Here is an 18,082-nt window from a genome sequence, read left to right as displayed (position 1 = left end):
GAGACTTTTCGGTCATTTGTCCGAAATGACTTGAAAAAATTTGGCCATTTTTTATTTATTTTGGTCATTTTTAGTCATGTTTGGTTATATATAGTCAAATGACTATATATTTTTTCGGACATTTTGCTAAGAAATTGGTCAATGACCGATAAATGACCAAAACCCCCCCCCCCCCCAGGTTTCTTCCCTAAACGTCAACTCATGTATTATATTGCTTAAAAGTGTTTAAATAAAAGTACGTTCAAAAATTTAAAAAAAAATTAAATTAATAGCAAAATGTCACTTAACCATCTTAGATGTTTTTGTCTGCATATATATGCATGAAAAAATAGTGTGAATAAAGGTACTGTGTGTAATATCTTTGATAGTTATTGTTGAGGTAGGGAGAATTATTTTTTGTTACCAATTGCTTAGTATGAAGCACTGAGATGCCAACTAAAAATATACTGTAGTTGAAGAAAAATATTTTTCAAATTTTTATTGCTGAAAAATGGAATGTTTTTGAAACACTAGAAAATCTTAATTTGCTCTGCATAGTGCATATTAAATAGCATTTAATCACATTAATTAATGTAATGAGGTTATTTAAGTGCTCGTACATAGCTGAAAATGCTATGCATGTGGAATTATTTGTTCTTCAATAATATCACAATGGACTTTTTCCCAGACTAATTCAATCCTTTTGTCTGATTCCATGTGTCAACCTTGCTGCATTTTTTTGAAAAACAAAGCAACATTTGTATTTGTTGAAAATGTGCAATACCTTATAGTATTATTCATACAGTTTATTTCTCATTCGTTATGCTTCCCAATTGCTAATAGCAATGTTTAAGTTTGAAAAGCTGAAATGTGCTAAATGTGTTTCCAAATGTTTAGCCACTGTATTTATATTATTTCATGAATACTGTTTTGTTTTTTTTGAATACCGTACCTGTTCAGATTGACCTTATTTTAAATGACGTGGGGTGAACCATGGCCACCTGGAAATGCGGCCTGATTTGTCACATTTTGCAGATTTTGATTACAGCTACTGCTAGTGCTTGACTGACATTTTTTGAGATGTTTTTACTTTTTGCGGTTTCCTAATGACATAAAACTTTTTTGTTGCCTTGGGGAAGCAGTAGCAAATGAGAAAAAGTAAGTCGAAAAACGCAAAATCAGGCTGTTAATGAAAATTAATAGTCTGACTAAAATCTTTGAAGTCAAATTTTCTTTGTTTTTCAACATGTGAGAATGTTAAAACTTACTGTGTCGTCTGGAGAAAAGAATAAAGAAAGCTTAAAAATCTATTTTTTTGAAAAAATTATTTAAACGTTTGCCCAAAGTTAAAAAACCTGGAAATTTCTGCAAAATGTGACAAATCAGGCCGTATTTTTAGGTGGCCATGGGTGAACCTAAATCACATTCTCTGCTAGGGGTAAAGGTATTTTTTGAATTTATTAGACTTTTGAGTTTTTATGTTAGTTATTGTAAGGTTGTGATTTCAGCATAACTGATTTCATGCAGGTATAAACATGAAAGTTAACCATAATGCTTTTAACAGACTTCCTTGCCCTTTTTGAGGGTTGTTAACTATTCTTTTTGTTATTTGTTTACTCGTACTGCTATTATATGCGATTTTGTGATGTATACACATTTGTGTATTAAAAGATAAAAACCATTCTTTAAGAATAAGTAATAAAAACTTTTTGAATATATTGGTCAGTAAGGAGTTGCTCAAATATATAACATCTTAATTTTTTCAATTTTTCATATCACGCCAACTTTGATGCTTGTCGTTGACTCATACATTACAATATAGTATTTCTGATACGTCACGTGGGATTGTAAAGTACAACTTACATGTTAACACTAATTGTACAACATGAATCCACAATTGTTGTCTGATGAGGTCATCCGTATCTTAAACGGAAGTACTGGAGAATTGGCCGCAATTTCACTATTGACTAATTTTAGTGCTGTGATTTAATAACAAGTGATTTAATTAGTTGAAATTTTAAACTTGGCAGCTAAAAGTGTGCTTTTTCCTCGTTTCAATACTTTCCCTTAACTGCGTCGTGCTCGTACTAACAATACCGTGCAGAGTTTATTTTATTTCAAAATTGAGTTTAAAAATAAATCTGTAATGTGGTTGACAAACGTGGTTTGAAGTTGCATTGTAATGTGAAAAAAAAAACGTTCTTTTCTGGTGTCACCATGCCTAGATATCCTGTACCTAATCAATAATTACGTAGCAATGTAATACGTAATCCGTATGATTTGTTTTGCTTTAACAACGGTTATTTTGCTTTAGGAACTTTATCATAAACAGTAGGGTTTCTATAAAGTCCCTCAACTAGTCTTTGTGTATCAATCATCTGTGATGCTTCAGAGTGGACGCTTTCTGTTGTATTTCTGCAACGCATGACATGGAACAAAGAACGAACAAATCGTCTTACTCTGAGTTATACAAAGGAGACCACAGAGATGGTTGTCGTAAGTATGAAAGCATTATAACAAAACACGATCGTTATCTAATCGAGCTTGCAAAACATAAGAAACTTGCTAAAAACATTCATCGGAAAGATCCCGTTGCAAAAGAGAAAGAAAAGAAAGAACAAGGCTTTTCTTTGTATGTAAATGGTGCTAATGCCGAACCAAAGGCCAATTCAATGCGTTCCAACAGAACTTTGACTAGTTGCAGACCCAAGTCAACAACATCTCTTCCAAAACGTGGATACATCTCTCCTAAAGCAACAAAAGTGATGTCAAGATTAAATACCGCTCCAGAATCTCAAAGAAAATTTTGGGGGCAAGCTTCTGTTGAAATAGCCACAAGCACAGGCGAAAAACTTTATGCATCGGTTCGAGCAATGGATCTTAAGTATTCTGATGATTTTGAAGAGTCAACTGATTTTGAGAACATTTCCGAAAACCTCAATGAAAACACCTGTGAAAATACCTCAAGTAAATCTCGTATACCTGAGCCTTCGTCACGTAGGAAGTATTGGGGACAAGGTCCTGTATTTGTAAAAGCTTCATCTGGTGAAAGTTTACGTGCATCAATTGGTAAGATGAAAAACCTCGAATATTCCATGAATTTTGAAGAGTGTTCAGATGACAGTTCAACCGAGTCGGATGAAGAGATTGCCGAAGTCATCGAAACTGCATTGGTTGAATCATCATCCAAGTCTTTCAATCATCGTGACTCACCACTTATCGTATTAGGAAAACCATCTTACTCGTGAAAGAAGTTTTTAAGCAAGCTTTCGTGACGTATGTTTTTAGGATAAAATAATGTTTGACGAATTTTTCAGTTGTACTATTTCTATCAGCTTGAGAAACACATAGTATTATAGAGGTCCACATTTGAGCGGTTGTAAACGAGAGAGCTCATTTTCATTTCACAAGAGACAATAATCTATAAGGTGTAATTACAACTAGCATCTCGTCATTTTAAATAGTATCCTTATCAATTTTATATTTTTGTGTGCTTGTGCATTTTTAAGTTCATTACGCAAAGGAAAATCGTTATGTATCCCAATTCCAACAAGTGCACATAAAATTGTGATTTTACCATTCTTCGAGTTGACGTAAGGTTTGACTATTATGAAAGAAATGCACTTATGACATAGCCTACCAGTCAGCGAGCATTCACTTTTTGTAGTACATATTGCGTAATGCTGTTAAATATACTGTACATTATTCTTATAATTTAGCGTATTTCGAAATTTGACGTCTTCTGAAATTTTTTTGAATGTTTCGTTTGCTCTTCACAACGTCTTGACAACGATTGGGACACATTTCTAGAGCACGAGCGCAAATCAACTTGATAGCGATACAACAGAAAGTGTTTGAAAAGGTTTAGTAATTGTGGTTTTAGAATGTCCTAAGCGTGCTCGGCAAAGTTGTCACCTTGCGCATTCCATATTAGTTTGTTACTCGCTTTTGTACACGTCTTGTTTCTTCATTGTGCTATTCATTATAATGTTCTTGTTGTGTCATTCATTTTTTCAAAAACGTAGCTATATCAAGAAAAATAAGCGAAACCATGAAGTTTTTATTACAATGGCTTATAATGCATAGATTGAAGGACTTCATTACCAATTGATTTTCATAGAGTAGCAACTATATTTGATTTCACATATAAGTAGAGTAGAGTTATCAACACTTTGTTTCTTGCACTTGTCAAGATGCAATGCAATTACTGTGCCACTTATGCTGTCACAAAACGAAAGAACCTCTGTAATTTATGACAATGATTCCCAGTTGTAATTTTAAGCAAATATGCTAGGACTATTTTTCATACTTTTTCATATATGTTTAATTGTTTTAATACAATGTCTCGTGCAGGGGCGGATCCAGGTATTAACGTTAGGGGGGGGGCTATGCCATTGACATTCAGGCAAGTGATCAGCCCGGCACAAACAACGAAGGGGGTCTCCCCTAGAAACATTAGATTGAATTTGGTGCGTTCAGAGATAATTTCGAACACAAATTATGAGAAATTCTATAACTTGAAAAACCCTCAACAATGCTGTTGTTTACCAAAGAGAGGGATGAAGAGCTGATATGCCCTTGCCATGTCAAGTTGAAGCCTGAGCAATCTAGCCGCATTTATAGTTGAGACTGAAGGTTTCACTCTTGATTGTTTCACAGCAATTTAAAAATTGACCTCGGAAAGATAATAACAGGTAACTCTGTTTTCCCAATGTCACAGCATAATATTGATACAGACAATGAGGTTGTTATAGACTTACTGTATAACTTCGACGTTTTATTCCTCTGACAAGTTTTGAATTGTTATAAAGAGCAATGAGGAAAGGTTATGAATACATTCTCAACATAATGAGCAACAAAAGTGGGGGCCAGGTCAAAACACTGGGTTATGCTCCACTTCCCGTAGAATCGCCACTATAAGTTAGCTTTCGATATAAATTTTTATTTTGGACCAGCGAAACTACAATTTGTACATTAAAACTATAGAATGGCAGTTAAATATAGTTAAATGACGACCAAAAGATATAGTCTTCCTTGAAACGTGTCATGCACGGTCGCTGCACCAGACAAAGAAAGAAACTAACAATAACAGAAACAATTATTTCTGTGGACTTCACAAATAAAACGAAAATAAAAAAACTACTTTGCCTGTACGGGTAATACTAACAGGTGTCGTACCTTTGACTACAACACAAAGTTAAGTTTGCGGTTTCTACTGTTGGCAAATCAATTTATCACGAAGTCTGTCAATTAAAATGTCCCGATGCTGGTATGGTAAGGCCAATCCATTCAGTCTTTCCTCGCCGATGTTGTTCTTCAGCCAGGTTTTCAGCGACCGAAGAGATGAAAAGCTTCCTTCAGCTGATGCTACGTTGACTGGCAAGGTTAATAGTATTTTTAGAAGAGAGTGTACGATTGTGTACACATCTTCATCACACTGTTGTAAAGCTTCTTCCGCAGTCATCGGTAAGACTGCAGCAGTCGCCGGAAGAGTTATATTTGCTCACTACTCCTTCCATTGTTGGATCTCTGAACATAGAGCTGATTCCACACTATATATATGACGTAACAAACCGTTGTAGGCATTGCAAATGACCTTTGTCAATGCTATCGGATCGATACTTGAGCAATTTCGTGGTAGCAATGATGTTAGTTGACAAGATGCTAAAGTCTCATTGAGAAACATTGAACTTTGCTGTTTCTAGATGCAATTTCAAGGTAGAATTCCAATGGTTTTAGTTCCACGTCTGACCGCCAAAGTTACCAATCACCTGCTCTGTCAACCAACTTATCTAGGCTAAGGGATTTATAGCTATGCTCTATAGTGCCGGCAAAAAGTTTAGAAACTTTTTAAATTTTAGTATTTTCGTTCGGTAATTAGACTCTGTGACGAAATAATAGCCTTACACTATATTATTATTATAACTTAGCCTAACCTAATCTTCGAACATGGCGAAAGACTTATTCAGCATTGCTTTCGATATGTTGTTTTCCAAATCGTACACACATAAATGAAGAATAAAGTTACTTTCTTATATTTTGGGGGGAAGATCGCCCCCTCTGAATCCGCCCCTGGTCTCGTGTCTATGTATTATTTTGTGACGTTTTGGCACAGATACCGTGCTGTAGCCTATACTATTTCAACTTAGTCTGCATCAAAACACATAATATGTTTTTGTTTAGTTTGTTATAAGCCAGGGGTCGGCAACCTTTTTTGCTCTGCGGACCGGTTTCAAAATGAATTTTTTTCGCGGACCGGTCTTTAAAAAAATCTAATGTTCAACAATGAAAATTTATTGCAGATCATATACTGTAAGGTCATTATTTAATGTGGGCCTTGGGCTTGTTTTGCCTCAACGAGACGATCCCACCTAGGAAATATAGAACTCAACGACACCCGCAATGTTTCTCTCACGTCCAATCTGTTTCGCGGTTTCGTCTTTGTTGCTGCCATTACAGAAAATCCAGACTCGCATAAATAGGATGTCGGAAATGGCAGCAAGGTTTTTAATGCTTTTATGGCAAGGTCAGGGTATTCCGGCAAGACTTTCATCCAAAACGTTGGTAGAGTCGTTGTATGAAAAATAACTTTCAAGCTACCGTCATTAGCAATATCCAGGAGCTGGTCCTGTTGTCGAACAGGTAAGGTCGATTCACCAGGTTTGAAAATAAATGGATTACGGATCCAATCCTTTGCATTTCGAGGGTCTTTAGCGCTTGAATTCCATTAAAAGAGTACGCAAGTGTCTGCTCACAAGTTCGGAGAACTCTTGCTCAGGCTCACTGTCTTTCAAAGTCTCTGCTAATGTTTGAAACATGTCAAAAACCCCTTTGTTTACGCGCTGCTCCCACAATTTTAGTTTTTCTGTAAACGCAGCCACTTTATCTGCCAACTTGAATACAGTTGTCATTTTTCCCTGAAGTGAAAGATTTAGTTCATTGAGCAGATTGAATATGTCACACAAGTAGGCAAGTTTGAGAACCCATTTTTCATCAATAAATTTGCTAGCAAGATCTGAATTTTTCTCCAAAAGAAACCTTTGCAGTGGCTCACTTAGTTTAAAAACTCTGTTCAGTGATTTTCCTCTGGTGAGCCACCTTACTTCTGTGTACAACAGAAGGCATTTGTGCTCGGCATCCATGTCCTCACATATCTGCTCAAACAACCGAGTGTTCAGTGCATGCGCTTTTATAAGGTTGATCATTTTTACTACATCATTGAATACACTATGAAGCTCGGATGATATTTTTCGGCTAGCCAGCATTTCTCTGTGAATGAAACAATGAGTGGCCTCGCACTCTGGTGCGACCTCCTTAATTCGAGCAGTCAAACCAGACAGACGACCAATCATGGCTGCAGCCCCATCCGTACACAGACCGACACAAAAAGACCAGTTTAGCTTCCCTATGAAATATTCATTCAGAGCCTTCCACAGTTCGGAGGCTGTGGTTTTTTTTGGCAAATACAAAGCACATAACATGTCCTCATGAACATCCTCTTCATAAAGATATCGAACAAAAACTAGCAGCACACCTTTGTTTTCGATATCAGTAGATTCATCACACTGAATCGCAAACCATGGTGACTTCACCAACCGCTCTAACAGTTGAGCTTCAATGTCTATCGCCATGTCCTTAATACGTCTCGCAACAGTGCGCGCAGAAAGCGAAACCTGCGCTATCTTTTTAGATGCCGATTCTCCTAAAACTTCACGGCAAATATCACTACACGCTGGTAAAATCAATTCTTCTCCGATAGTAAATGGTTTATTATTAGTCTTAGCGATGCGGTGAGACACCAAGTACGATGCTCTTAGTGCATTTGGCTTTGTTGATAAACCTGTCCTTAGTAATCGTTTTTCAGCTTCGTGATCACTTTTTCTTCTTTCAAAAAAGTCCAAAGGTTTACCTTTTAGTTCGGGATGTTTTGTGTGCAAGTGCCGAATTAGTTTTGAGGGCTTCATAGCGTCGTTTGATAACTTGCTGTTACAAATTAGACAGAGCGGATAAGGTGTTTCGGAATCACAAGTTGAAATGAATCCGTACTTTACATAGGACGACTTATAATGGCGAATGAAAGAAGCCTTCCTTTTTTTTGAGGTTGTAGATGTAGACCCCTCGTTTGCGACATCAGATTTTTCAAATACTGTTGGCCCACGGCCATTTCCAAAAAAACTCAACATAGATGTTTGTTTTGTACTCATTTTTCTCGGATAAATCTGTAATATTTTACCAATTAAGTTTCAGTAACAATTTCTTAGGTGGTCCATCTAATTTACTGAGTGTCGGAATGAGGGTTAATTCACCGTACTACAACCAAGAACCAAATCCAAACCCTAACCCCAACCCTTACTTAATTCTAACCCTAATTCCGAAAAATCGGATATTTCGATATTTTCCTTTCCGACGTCGAGTGTCGGAATTATGGGAATGTTACGGTCTACGGAAACCTAACACTAATCATAATGTTCACCATAAACCTAAATCTAATCCTCAGTCCTCACCCTAAGCTTACCCATGACTTCCTGACAAATTAGCTTTTATTCTAAATATTCCGATACTCCGACGCTCTTTAAATTAGTTGGACCCCAATTTCTGTAGCAGCTGCTTTGTTAAGTGTTATGCTGGTATTACAGTCTAGTCCTACCATAGTTTGACTTTATGAACTTTTAATCAATAGTCAAACTGCTACTCCCAAAAACTTCTGCACTCTATCCAGTGGCGCCGGCAGGGGGGGAGCAGGCGGGGCAGCTGCCCCCCCCAATGTTTTGGGCATCATCTTTTTAATTTTTTTTTTTTAATACATATTAATATATTTTTTTTAATATTTGGATCCCAACCTCAAGTAAGTCAACTCAAGTTGCAAGGGGGGGGGGGGGAGGGGGAGGTAAAAGCTCTCTCTCATGGACTTCTCCATGCTCTCTTTAAAAAAAAGTATGGAAAACCTTGATGACTAAATTGTACAGTAGATAAAAAGATTTTCTACAGAAGCAAAGATATAGACTTTTTAAAGTTTTAACTAACGTCACATTGATGTAGAAAAATAACAACCTGTTAAATTGTTGATACATCACACTCCCGTGACTTCTTCCGCGCGCATTTTGGCATTGGTTGCTTGCAGTGATTCTTTCACTTAAACAAAACGTTGTGTTTCAGCAGTTTTGAGTTGTTCGATTCTTAACTTATAAAGGAGACTCAATTTCTCCAATATTTATCATTTATGTTTCTTCTTTAATCTCAGCAGAGTATAAAACTTGTAAAAGTTTTTCATCCATACGACGTCATGAATGAAATTATATCTCAAATCGGTGTAATGACGTGACATCATCTAAACATTTTACCGAATAATAAATTAACAAATTCGACCGTCAAAAGTGGTTTGGTGGTGGTAAATATTACGTAATGAAAAAAATGTGATAAGATTGGAAGACATTACGTCATGTATTTTCAATACAAATATGAAGTTTAAAATTTATTCTTTTGTTCATAGTCGTAATCCACCTTCAAAGCGGTACTACAAAGAACAATTTTCGATAAGGGGGGCATCAAGAATAAGTCGACATGACTTTTAACCCTTAGAAGGTTGGGCTCCTGGAGTCTTGCTCAGTTTGGGGGGGGGGGGGGGCTGTCAATTCTTCTTATGCTTTAGGAGTGATATATATAAGAAGATATGAATAAGAAGGGTGTTTGCGTACCACAAACAAGTGTACCAGCTTTAATTTTATATTAATATGAAACATTTCAGCTGTGATGCGGTGTTATTGAGAAGTTATATTTTGTATCAAAAAAAAAAAAATTGTATCCTGTAATTCATGGCTGTAATCAACACAACACTACAATTACAGTAGTTGTTAGTAGTAGGCCTAGTCCTAATAACTTGATAACGAATTGCCAGGCTAATGTGTCGCAAACCGGTGCTCTTAACATTTTGAGCCGAACAATCCTTCCGGTGAGTGGGCCATCTACAATAAATGTCAAGCCCAAGGTTGGAAAACAACTTTTGTAAATTCGCCCCATAACAGCCCAGTTGAATAAACGGCCAGATTTGCAAAGAAAACACGGCTAAAATAAACAATGGCTCAACTTTCGGAGTAGGCGCTTGAGCTAAGAGGGATTGAAAAGCTATTGCTTCAGGATATTTTACAAAAACGTAGTTTAAATGGTTATCTAGTCTTAGAAACTGGGGCTGCGTCAGTATTATTCTATCAAAGTAGCCTATGCATTATTCTAGGAAGTTGGTCTGAAGCTTGGAATTCATTCTTTCCAAACCTTTTGCAATACAAAGTTAAGTATCATAACATTCCAATAATAAAGATTCTGCGACGTCTGAATCGATGGACAACATGTGTGGGCCAGTGGCGTAGCTAGGGGAGGAGGCACGTCTGGGGGCGGCACTTTCAGACTATACGATTTTTGATTATAATTTGATAAAAAAACGCATTTCATTTTCACATGTTTTTTCTTGAAGGGGCGGCAAAATCTGAATCCGCCCCGGGCGGCACATTCTCTAGCTACGCCACTGGTGTGGGCTGTTGTCCAATAATAACAACAATAATAAAAACGAAGCTGTTAAAGGTTCTTGCCTTAGAAACATGCTACAAAGCTTTCCGATGCCTCGACATGAAACGCCTGGTGTTTATATTTTTCAGTTTTGTGATCGATCTCTTCACGTTTCAAACTTTTTTTATCGTTATTTTTTCGCTCAAGATAGGCTACAATATGCCTGAAAAACAAGCGACCCAACTTTGTTAGGCGACCCATGCGTTGTGGACCATTGAGTTAGTGTGATGGTTTGAAGATTTGTTTCTACAATAAATAGCATGTAATCAGGAGGGCTACATATTGTTCTCTGGTCATTCCCACAGCAATACTGCGCTCGGAATGTTGCTGTAGGCTGTATACTCACAGCTACAATAGGTATGAGTGGATAGTCTGGGGACTCTGGACTATACGACGTCCGCTACAAGTTGAAGAAGCGGAATTATTGGAGCGTTCCTTCTTCAGGAAAAAAATAGTTTTCTTTTAAATTCACACTTCACAGTCTCTACAATCAACGTTGCCAGATGGTGTACTACGACAATAATGTGGAAAAAATGATGCAATTTAAAACGGCTTGGTGTAGAAAATTTTTCATCTACAGTTTTACACCATCAAAAATTTGGTGTAATTTTGAAAATATTTGCTATTTTTTGTAATAAAGAATATTTATTGTTGTGTTGCATTTATTATTATTATTTATTTGCATCAGGCACTATTTATTTGCATCAGGCACACTATAAAACTCTTTGTCCGTAATCTTTGCTGACCTATTGCCCGACTGCTTTGAGTCTTGCTTGTCTGCTGAGATCTGAGGGTTTGTTTATTGCTAAACTACTTTTATCGGCTAAATGTAAATGCTTCACCGTGAGTAGTCCGTCCCGATAGCTATCAGTTGTCCGCCACGATTGCTCAGTTGGTTAACGCGTGACTTCATGAACGAAGAAGCTTGAAGTTCAAGCGGCGCTTGATTAACGCATTCCAGTAGCGTAGCCAGGAATTTTGAAAGGGGGGGGGTTTTGACCACCCATCGGCTGGGGGGCCTCCCCCAGAAAATTTTGAAAAATTACTTTGAATTTGGTGCATTCTGAGAGCATTTTCAACAAAAATGTGGGTACGAATATTCCTGTAAAATGGTGCTGTCCGGTAGCAAAGCAAAAGGATAAGATCATGTTTTCTTCGGCATTTTTCGGAAAAAAAAGCTAAGTCTCTGTGTTTTCTTGTTGCTAATTCCTGGCTGAGATGTTTGAATGTTTGGTATTGGCAAAACTCGCTCTTTTAATGCAATTTTGTTTAAAATTAAGCAATTTTTTTTTAGACTGAAAGCATCATTCTCAATATCGTGACGTCACACGCGTGCCAAAGGGGGGGAGTTGTAACCCCCAAAACCCCCCCCTTGGCTACGCCACTGACGCATTCTAAAGACTGCTCTCCATTCAGCGGCACCTAATGGATAGAACAATTCCCCGGTAATACCACTTAAACAATCGTGAACTTCACTCTGTCAATCGCAGTAACCGGCCCTGCGTCAAGAGCCTCTACAAGTATGCAAAACTACCAGGAATAACCTATCAAGGTTTTGTTAATCCGAGGATAAAGATTCAAAACCAACTTTATCCTCGGATTAACAATTGGTTACCGGTAATTTTAAAATTATTTATGCAAAAACTTAAGGTCCTAGACATGACTTTTTGGCTCTTGCACACTTGCACTGTTTTTATCGGAAGAGCAATTGAATGTTAATTTGTTAAAAAACTCATTTTATTTTGACCTAGCTTCTCTACCTAACTATCATACTGTATTGGCCGTGTTGTACATGTAACTGTGGGATTTTTGTTCTTTTCCCAATACTTTTCTAACACTTCTGTATTTTTAAGAGAAAATTTAGGACGTTGGTGTAATTCTAGATGAAATGGTGTAATTTGGAGGTTGAAATGTTGTCGTGAGCAAACTGGAGTCTGGCAACTCTGGCTACAATTTTAGCTTGCGAGTAGTCTACTCAACTGTTGTAGCTACTAGGGTTGCCAGATTGGGCGCTTTTACGCCCAATTGGGCTACTTTTGATTTCTCCAGGCGCCAAAAATTCGCGTTGGGCGCGCTTTTTTGGTTGGCGCCCAATTGGGCTACTTTTTTTACAAATATAATATAACTTTTTATGTAAAAATTGTATCATGTTTAAAATTTTTACCTAATTCATAATTATTTCATTGAGGAGTAGCGTTTTTGGAGGCCTCGGTCAGGCAGGGTTACCAATTTGGTACGTATAAAAATGCTAATTTTCAAAAATGTGCATGTTTAGGCTTCAATATCTGGCAATCCTGGCAACTTAAGTGATCCAGGTTTTCATGAAAATGCAGTGGACATCAGTTCAGCTTGTTTTTATTTCTGACGATCACAACGAAAAACAATATATTTCAAACATAGCAAGGGTCTAGAAAAAGGTAGAAGCAACAAAACACGGACGCTATAACGTGCATGACGCCAAAGCAGGACAATCAGTTATGGCATGGTCGCAACACCTTAATAAAGTTTTTACAAATGTAGAAAGATGAGAAAAAAAAGGCTAGTGAAATTTTTTTTAACAATTTATATGAGTAAAAAAAAGATAGTTTCTACGTTAATCGACCAAGGTGGGTTAATCAAAACTGTTGATGGTCTTGAGGGGAACACTCTTGATGCGTTAGCTCATCACGAAAAGCAATTAAATCATTTTTTGTGTTGCTTGGTGTGGAACCGGTAGGCTACTCGTTTGTAGTTATTTTAACAAACAGTTGAGTGAATGCATGGTTGCCAATCTGTCTGAAAGATGTGAAGAACTGGAAAAACACTTATAATTTGGGACTGATGATCAAGCGCTCTTGAAGAATTTTGTATAATAGCCTATTTCTTTGCTTGGGCTCCAATTTGGACTCTATTTTAGAACCCCAAAAACAATTGGGCTACTTTTGGGCTACTTTTTGCATAAGCTTGGGCTCTTTTTTATATTAACCTCTGGCAACCCTAGTAGCTACTAGCTTGTAGGCCTGTGACTTTTTCTCTAACTTTGATTCCTTCTTTATTTTTTTGCCATTTTAATAAAGGTAGTCGTTTTGCATGGATTAGGTTATTGAAATAAATCTTTTTCAGAGCTTTAGACCTACCTACTCCACACAATGTAGAGAAGCACAAATTTGAAACTGCTCAAGTACGGTACTTTAGCACTGACTCAAGCTTCCGATCCTAGCATTGTTGCTGCATTCAAGTAAGCAGTGGCGTAGCCAAGGGGGGGGGTTTTGGGGGTTACAACCCCCTCCCCCTTTGGCACGCGTGTGACGTCACAATATTGAGAATGATGCTTTCAGTCTAAAAAAATTGCTTAATTTTAAACAAAATTGCATTAAAAGAGCAAGTTTTGCCAATACCAAACATCTTAGCCAGGAATTAGCAACAAGAAAACATATGTAGAGACTTAGCTTAATTTCCGAAAAATGCCGAAGAAAACATGATCTTATCCTTTTGCTATGCCACCAGACACCACCATTTTACAGGAATATTCGTAACTACATTTTTGTTGAAAATGCTCTCAGAATGCACCAAATTCAAAGTAATTTTTCAAAATTTTCTGGGGGAGGTCCCCAGACCCCCCGCCGTTGGGTCGTCAAAACCCCCCCCTTTCAAAGTTCCTGGCTACGCTACTGCAAGTAAGGCATATCAGTGGGCCTAAGGTCTATTGAGCTTCAATTACAAAAGGGTATAGTAATGAAAAGCCACGAGTTTGAGTATGCCATGCTTTACCGTATCTGTCACAATGGATAATAAAAATGTTTTTGCCATAAGATATTGGAATCAACTACAGTAGGGTAGTCTTAAAAGTTGAAATATTTGCATTTATATACAGTAAGTTACTCTATTTAGGGGAAAGTGAAATAGCACTTGATTTATTTAAACTACATTTATTATTAAGTTGATACATTTTATTTTGCCTGTGGCTATATTTACACTACGGTATATAGTGTAATAATAGCCTCAATAGTGTTGCCAGATAAGGAATTCTGCCCTAATTTGAGAAAAGTTTAAAGCTGTTGAAAACTGAAACAATTTGTATTTTGGAAATTTTTTTTAGTCCTGGGCAAAGATCAAAACCCTAATCTTATTCCTAACTCTAACCCTCATCTTTACCCTTCCTAACTTTAATCCTAACTCTGGCAACTCCTGATTGTAACCATTGCATTAAGTGTGGAAAAATAGCCACTTCCTTTTATTTTAGTAGCGAAAATAGGTTTCCCTCAGAAGTACGGTACCGTAATTAAACAAAAATCACTATTTTTTCCTAGTTACAATATGCTAGGGGGAAAAGTTGCTTAACTTCCCCCTTCTTGGAGCCCCTGCCCTGCTGCCACGGATAGACATTAAAAGCACAAAAACATGATTTTGTTGTTCATCATCAATCCCATAAAATTTGCAATTATTATCCCATATTAAAAACAAGGTTATTATTTATTCAAGGCTATTTCGTGTTCCAAATTATGCCATTGATGTTTATGGTTGTATTACTTTTCTCTCTGTTTAACTGGTGCATCAGTTTAGAAAATCAAGGAACGAAAAACTCCTTGCTGGATTGTCCACAATTCTTTCAAGGCACTCCATGGCCACTTGTTAAAGATTTTGAAAATCGTGGCATAGTGCGATTATGTCAAACTCAGAAATTGGATAATGCAGTTGGTCAGCCAGTATTTGCAACAGTGTTTAGTACAAAAGACCACATTCCACTCTATTCTGCCAATGTAATACGTTTGTTAAGAAATGGTTCAGATAATCCCAGGCCAAGTAATAAATATTGGGAGAGGGTAGTTAGTCCGTTATGTGGAATAACACAACTTCCCACATACCCAATATCTTCAGATATTTCTTTTGTAGATAATCATTTCAAAGCAAGTTGCAAGCAATTTCAGGCTGTCACTGAAGACTATAAAGATAATGGAATGAACTTGGACAGAGGTCACTTAACCCCAAATTCTATTAATGCCCAAGATTCTGAAAAACAGTATGGAACGTTTACATTAACAAATGTTGCACCTCAGTTTGCAATGTTTAATCGCAACTCTTGGAGAGAGTATGAATGTGTTACAAAACAAGCCATCTTGGATTTGGCTCCTGGAGAATTTGTTTATATCATCACTGGAACATATGGTACAACAGGATGGATAAATAACCAGAATCAGTACAATAAAAATCCTGTCAAAATCCCAAAATATTATTGGAAGGCCGTGTGTTACCCTGGAAACAGTAGTCAGAAAAAAACAGCATGGGGTTATGCTATTGTTAAAGAAAATATTAATGAAAAGAGTCATGCTGATTTCCAAAGTTATATTACTCTGAAAGAATTTGCAAAGGCACATTTCATTGATCCTCCATTTGGAACAGAATGTATGAATGCTCCATTTGGTCTTTTTTCTGATATATTTAATGTGTGGGATGATTATTTGAAACTCCACTGTAAACCACCCTGGATTAAAGATGAATTTTAAAAAGGGAATGGTGGCTACAACAACATTCATATAGTGTGGTTTGAAAGTGATGAAATTAACAAATTAAAGAATAGCATTTAGTATTTTTGTATTTTAAACTTGGTGGATGCAACAATCTGTCACAATGTCTTTGGGAGCAAGTCTTTTAGGCGCAGACAGTTAGGCGCCAGTCAAATAGGCGCGCACACTGTGGCGTCTGGATATTTAGGTGCGGAGCACTGTGGCGCTCGGTCATTATATATAGTCATATTCTTAGTAAAATCTGCAGATTGTATCAGCTTGGCATGTAGAGCAATGCTTTTCACACAAAATGTTATATTGCACAGAAAAATATGTTATGGCTTTCGTGAGTGAAGCTGCTTAAACCGGCAATGCTTTTCACACAAAATGTTATATTGAACAGAAAAATATATTGTGTTTTAATGCGCGTGTTCAGCATTTATTTGTTGTTAGTCGAGGTTTGCGTCGGCGAAAGCTTTATCAATAAATTATTCAAGTTTCCGAACATGACTGAGTTCACTTTTAGTCAAGTAATAACTACACTAAACATCAGTAAAAAATATACCGTAGCCTATATTCAAGCGGGTGGTAGGCTTGAGTGAAGAGTGACTTAGTTTTCCGTCAAAACCCTGACTAGGTTTAATAACGAGCAAAGTTGCACCATTATGCTTGCAACCTGTAGCCAGGGTTCATATGCCCTATAGAAATGTATTCATGTAGTAGAGCGTTGTCTCATACGTAGGGCTACTCGCCACACGACCAATCCATCCCGAGTAGAAGTAATTGCGAAATATAACAGATTAAGTAAAGTTCCATCTGGCTGCAACCAGTGTTCAGGATGCATAGCAAATGTCCTGTGGAGATGTGCTAATATCAAGAGTAGTAGAGCATTGTCTCGCACCTCATCTCCACACGCGCATTAACAAAACAACATATTTTTCTGGTCAATATAACATTTCGTGTGAAAAGCATTGCCCTACATGCCAAGCTGATACAATCTGCAGACTTTACTAGAAATAGCACCTAAATGAACGGGCGCCACAGTGCTCCGCACCTAAATATCCAGACGCCACAGTGTGCGCTCCTATTAGACCGGTGCCTAACTGTCTGCGCCTAAAAGACGTGGACCCATGTCTTTTACCTTGGTTTTACAAAGTTATATCTGGTTTTGTGCATTCATAGTATGGTATGGAAGTACAAGCATACTATACATGTAGTTTCATGTAACACTTTCTTTTCAGTAGCCACTAGCCACCCATAATAATCAAAATAGTCAAAGTTCTTAGCCCATCCCTAAGTCCATATGTTATTATGTTTTGTGTTAATCAAATACAACTGTTAATTTTTAATTATATTCAGCATTAAATCAAATGTAAGCTCAAATGATGATGATGAAATGTAAGTTGAAAGTTTGTGCTTTTTTTGCACGGAATGGCCCATTTTGGTGAGTCCGATCCCTTAACGGGGAATTTTTTCAATTTTTTTTTAAATTATCGGGTACCGTAGCCTAATTATCATTGCTGTTTTACGGTTTGGAACTCACCGAATCAGACTCACCGAATCGGACTCACCGAATCGGACTCACCGAATAGTAGCAGACCCTTTCTTGCATGTACAGTATTATTACATGACAATAATTAATGTGTTAATGTTGAACTATTTATTCTGATGAAGTTTTACTTGTTTTGAAATCTGATTATTGAATGATCAAAAGCATCGCATTATTGTTTTTGAGTATGGTACATTGGTTTTGTTTTTACATCATTTTATTAAAGCCATTTTTGTCTGCTTTTATAAAACAGTTATATCTTGTTCCACTGTTAGTAAATCCTTTTTAATGTTGCTAGCAAAACTATAGGTGTTACATTTTTACCACTGTTTTTGTAAGGATTATTTAGTTGATCATATTTTTAGTGCACAGAGCTCTTCAGTTACTTTACTTCACAACCTGACAAAATTACAAAAGATGTTTTTTCATTATTCTGTGATAAAGTTGTGCCAATGTGAGCTGATGGATTTATGCAATTTTTTTAACCTGTATATCCTCACGTTCATATAGT

At 36.9% G+C, this 18,082-nt stretch overlaps 2 protein-coding genes and 1 pseudogene across 2 annotated transcripts; 2 read left to right on the top strand and 1 right to left on the bottom strand.

The window, feature by feature from the left end:
- The first annotated feature begins 2,297 nt into the window (after positions 1-2,297).
- On the top strand, positions 2,298-3,983 carry LOC145772118 (protein KATNIP homolog). The gene has a single exon (XM_082583955.1). The coding sequence runs from the start codon at positions 2,409-2,411 to the stop codon at positions 3,225-3,227; it is 819 nt and encodes a 272-aa protein (XP_082440081.1). The 5' UTR covers positions 2,298-2,408; the 3' UTR covers positions 3,228-3,983.
- Positions 3,984-6,689: 2,706 nt separating this feature from the next.
- On the bottom strand, positions 6,690-7,943 carry LOC145772518 (SCAN domain-containing protein 3 pseudogene; annotated as a pseudogene).
- Positions 7,944-15,020: 7,077 nt separating this feature from the next.
- LOC145772517 (endonuclease domain-containing 1 protein-like) lies at positions 15,021-16,022 on the top strand. Its single transcript, XM_082584387.1, has one exon. It carries the CDS (start codon positions 15,021-15,023, stop codon positions 16,020-16,022), a length of 1,002 nt encoding a protein of 333 aa, XP_082440513.1.
- The last annotated feature ends 2,060 nt before the right edge of the window (positions 16,023-18,082 follow it).

The sequence above is a fragment of the Aplidium turbinatum genome, chromosome 6 (assembly GCF_918807975.1).
Source record: "Aplidium turbinatum chromosome 6, kaAplTurb1.1, whole genome shotgun sequence".
NCBI classification, from domain to species: domain Eukaryota; kingdom Metazoa; phylum Chordata; class Ascidiacea; order Aplousobranchia; family Polyclinidae; genus Aplidium; species Aplidium turbinatum.
Note: the sequence above shows the minus strand (reverse complement) of the source record. Positions and strands in the feature narration are given on the sequence as shown.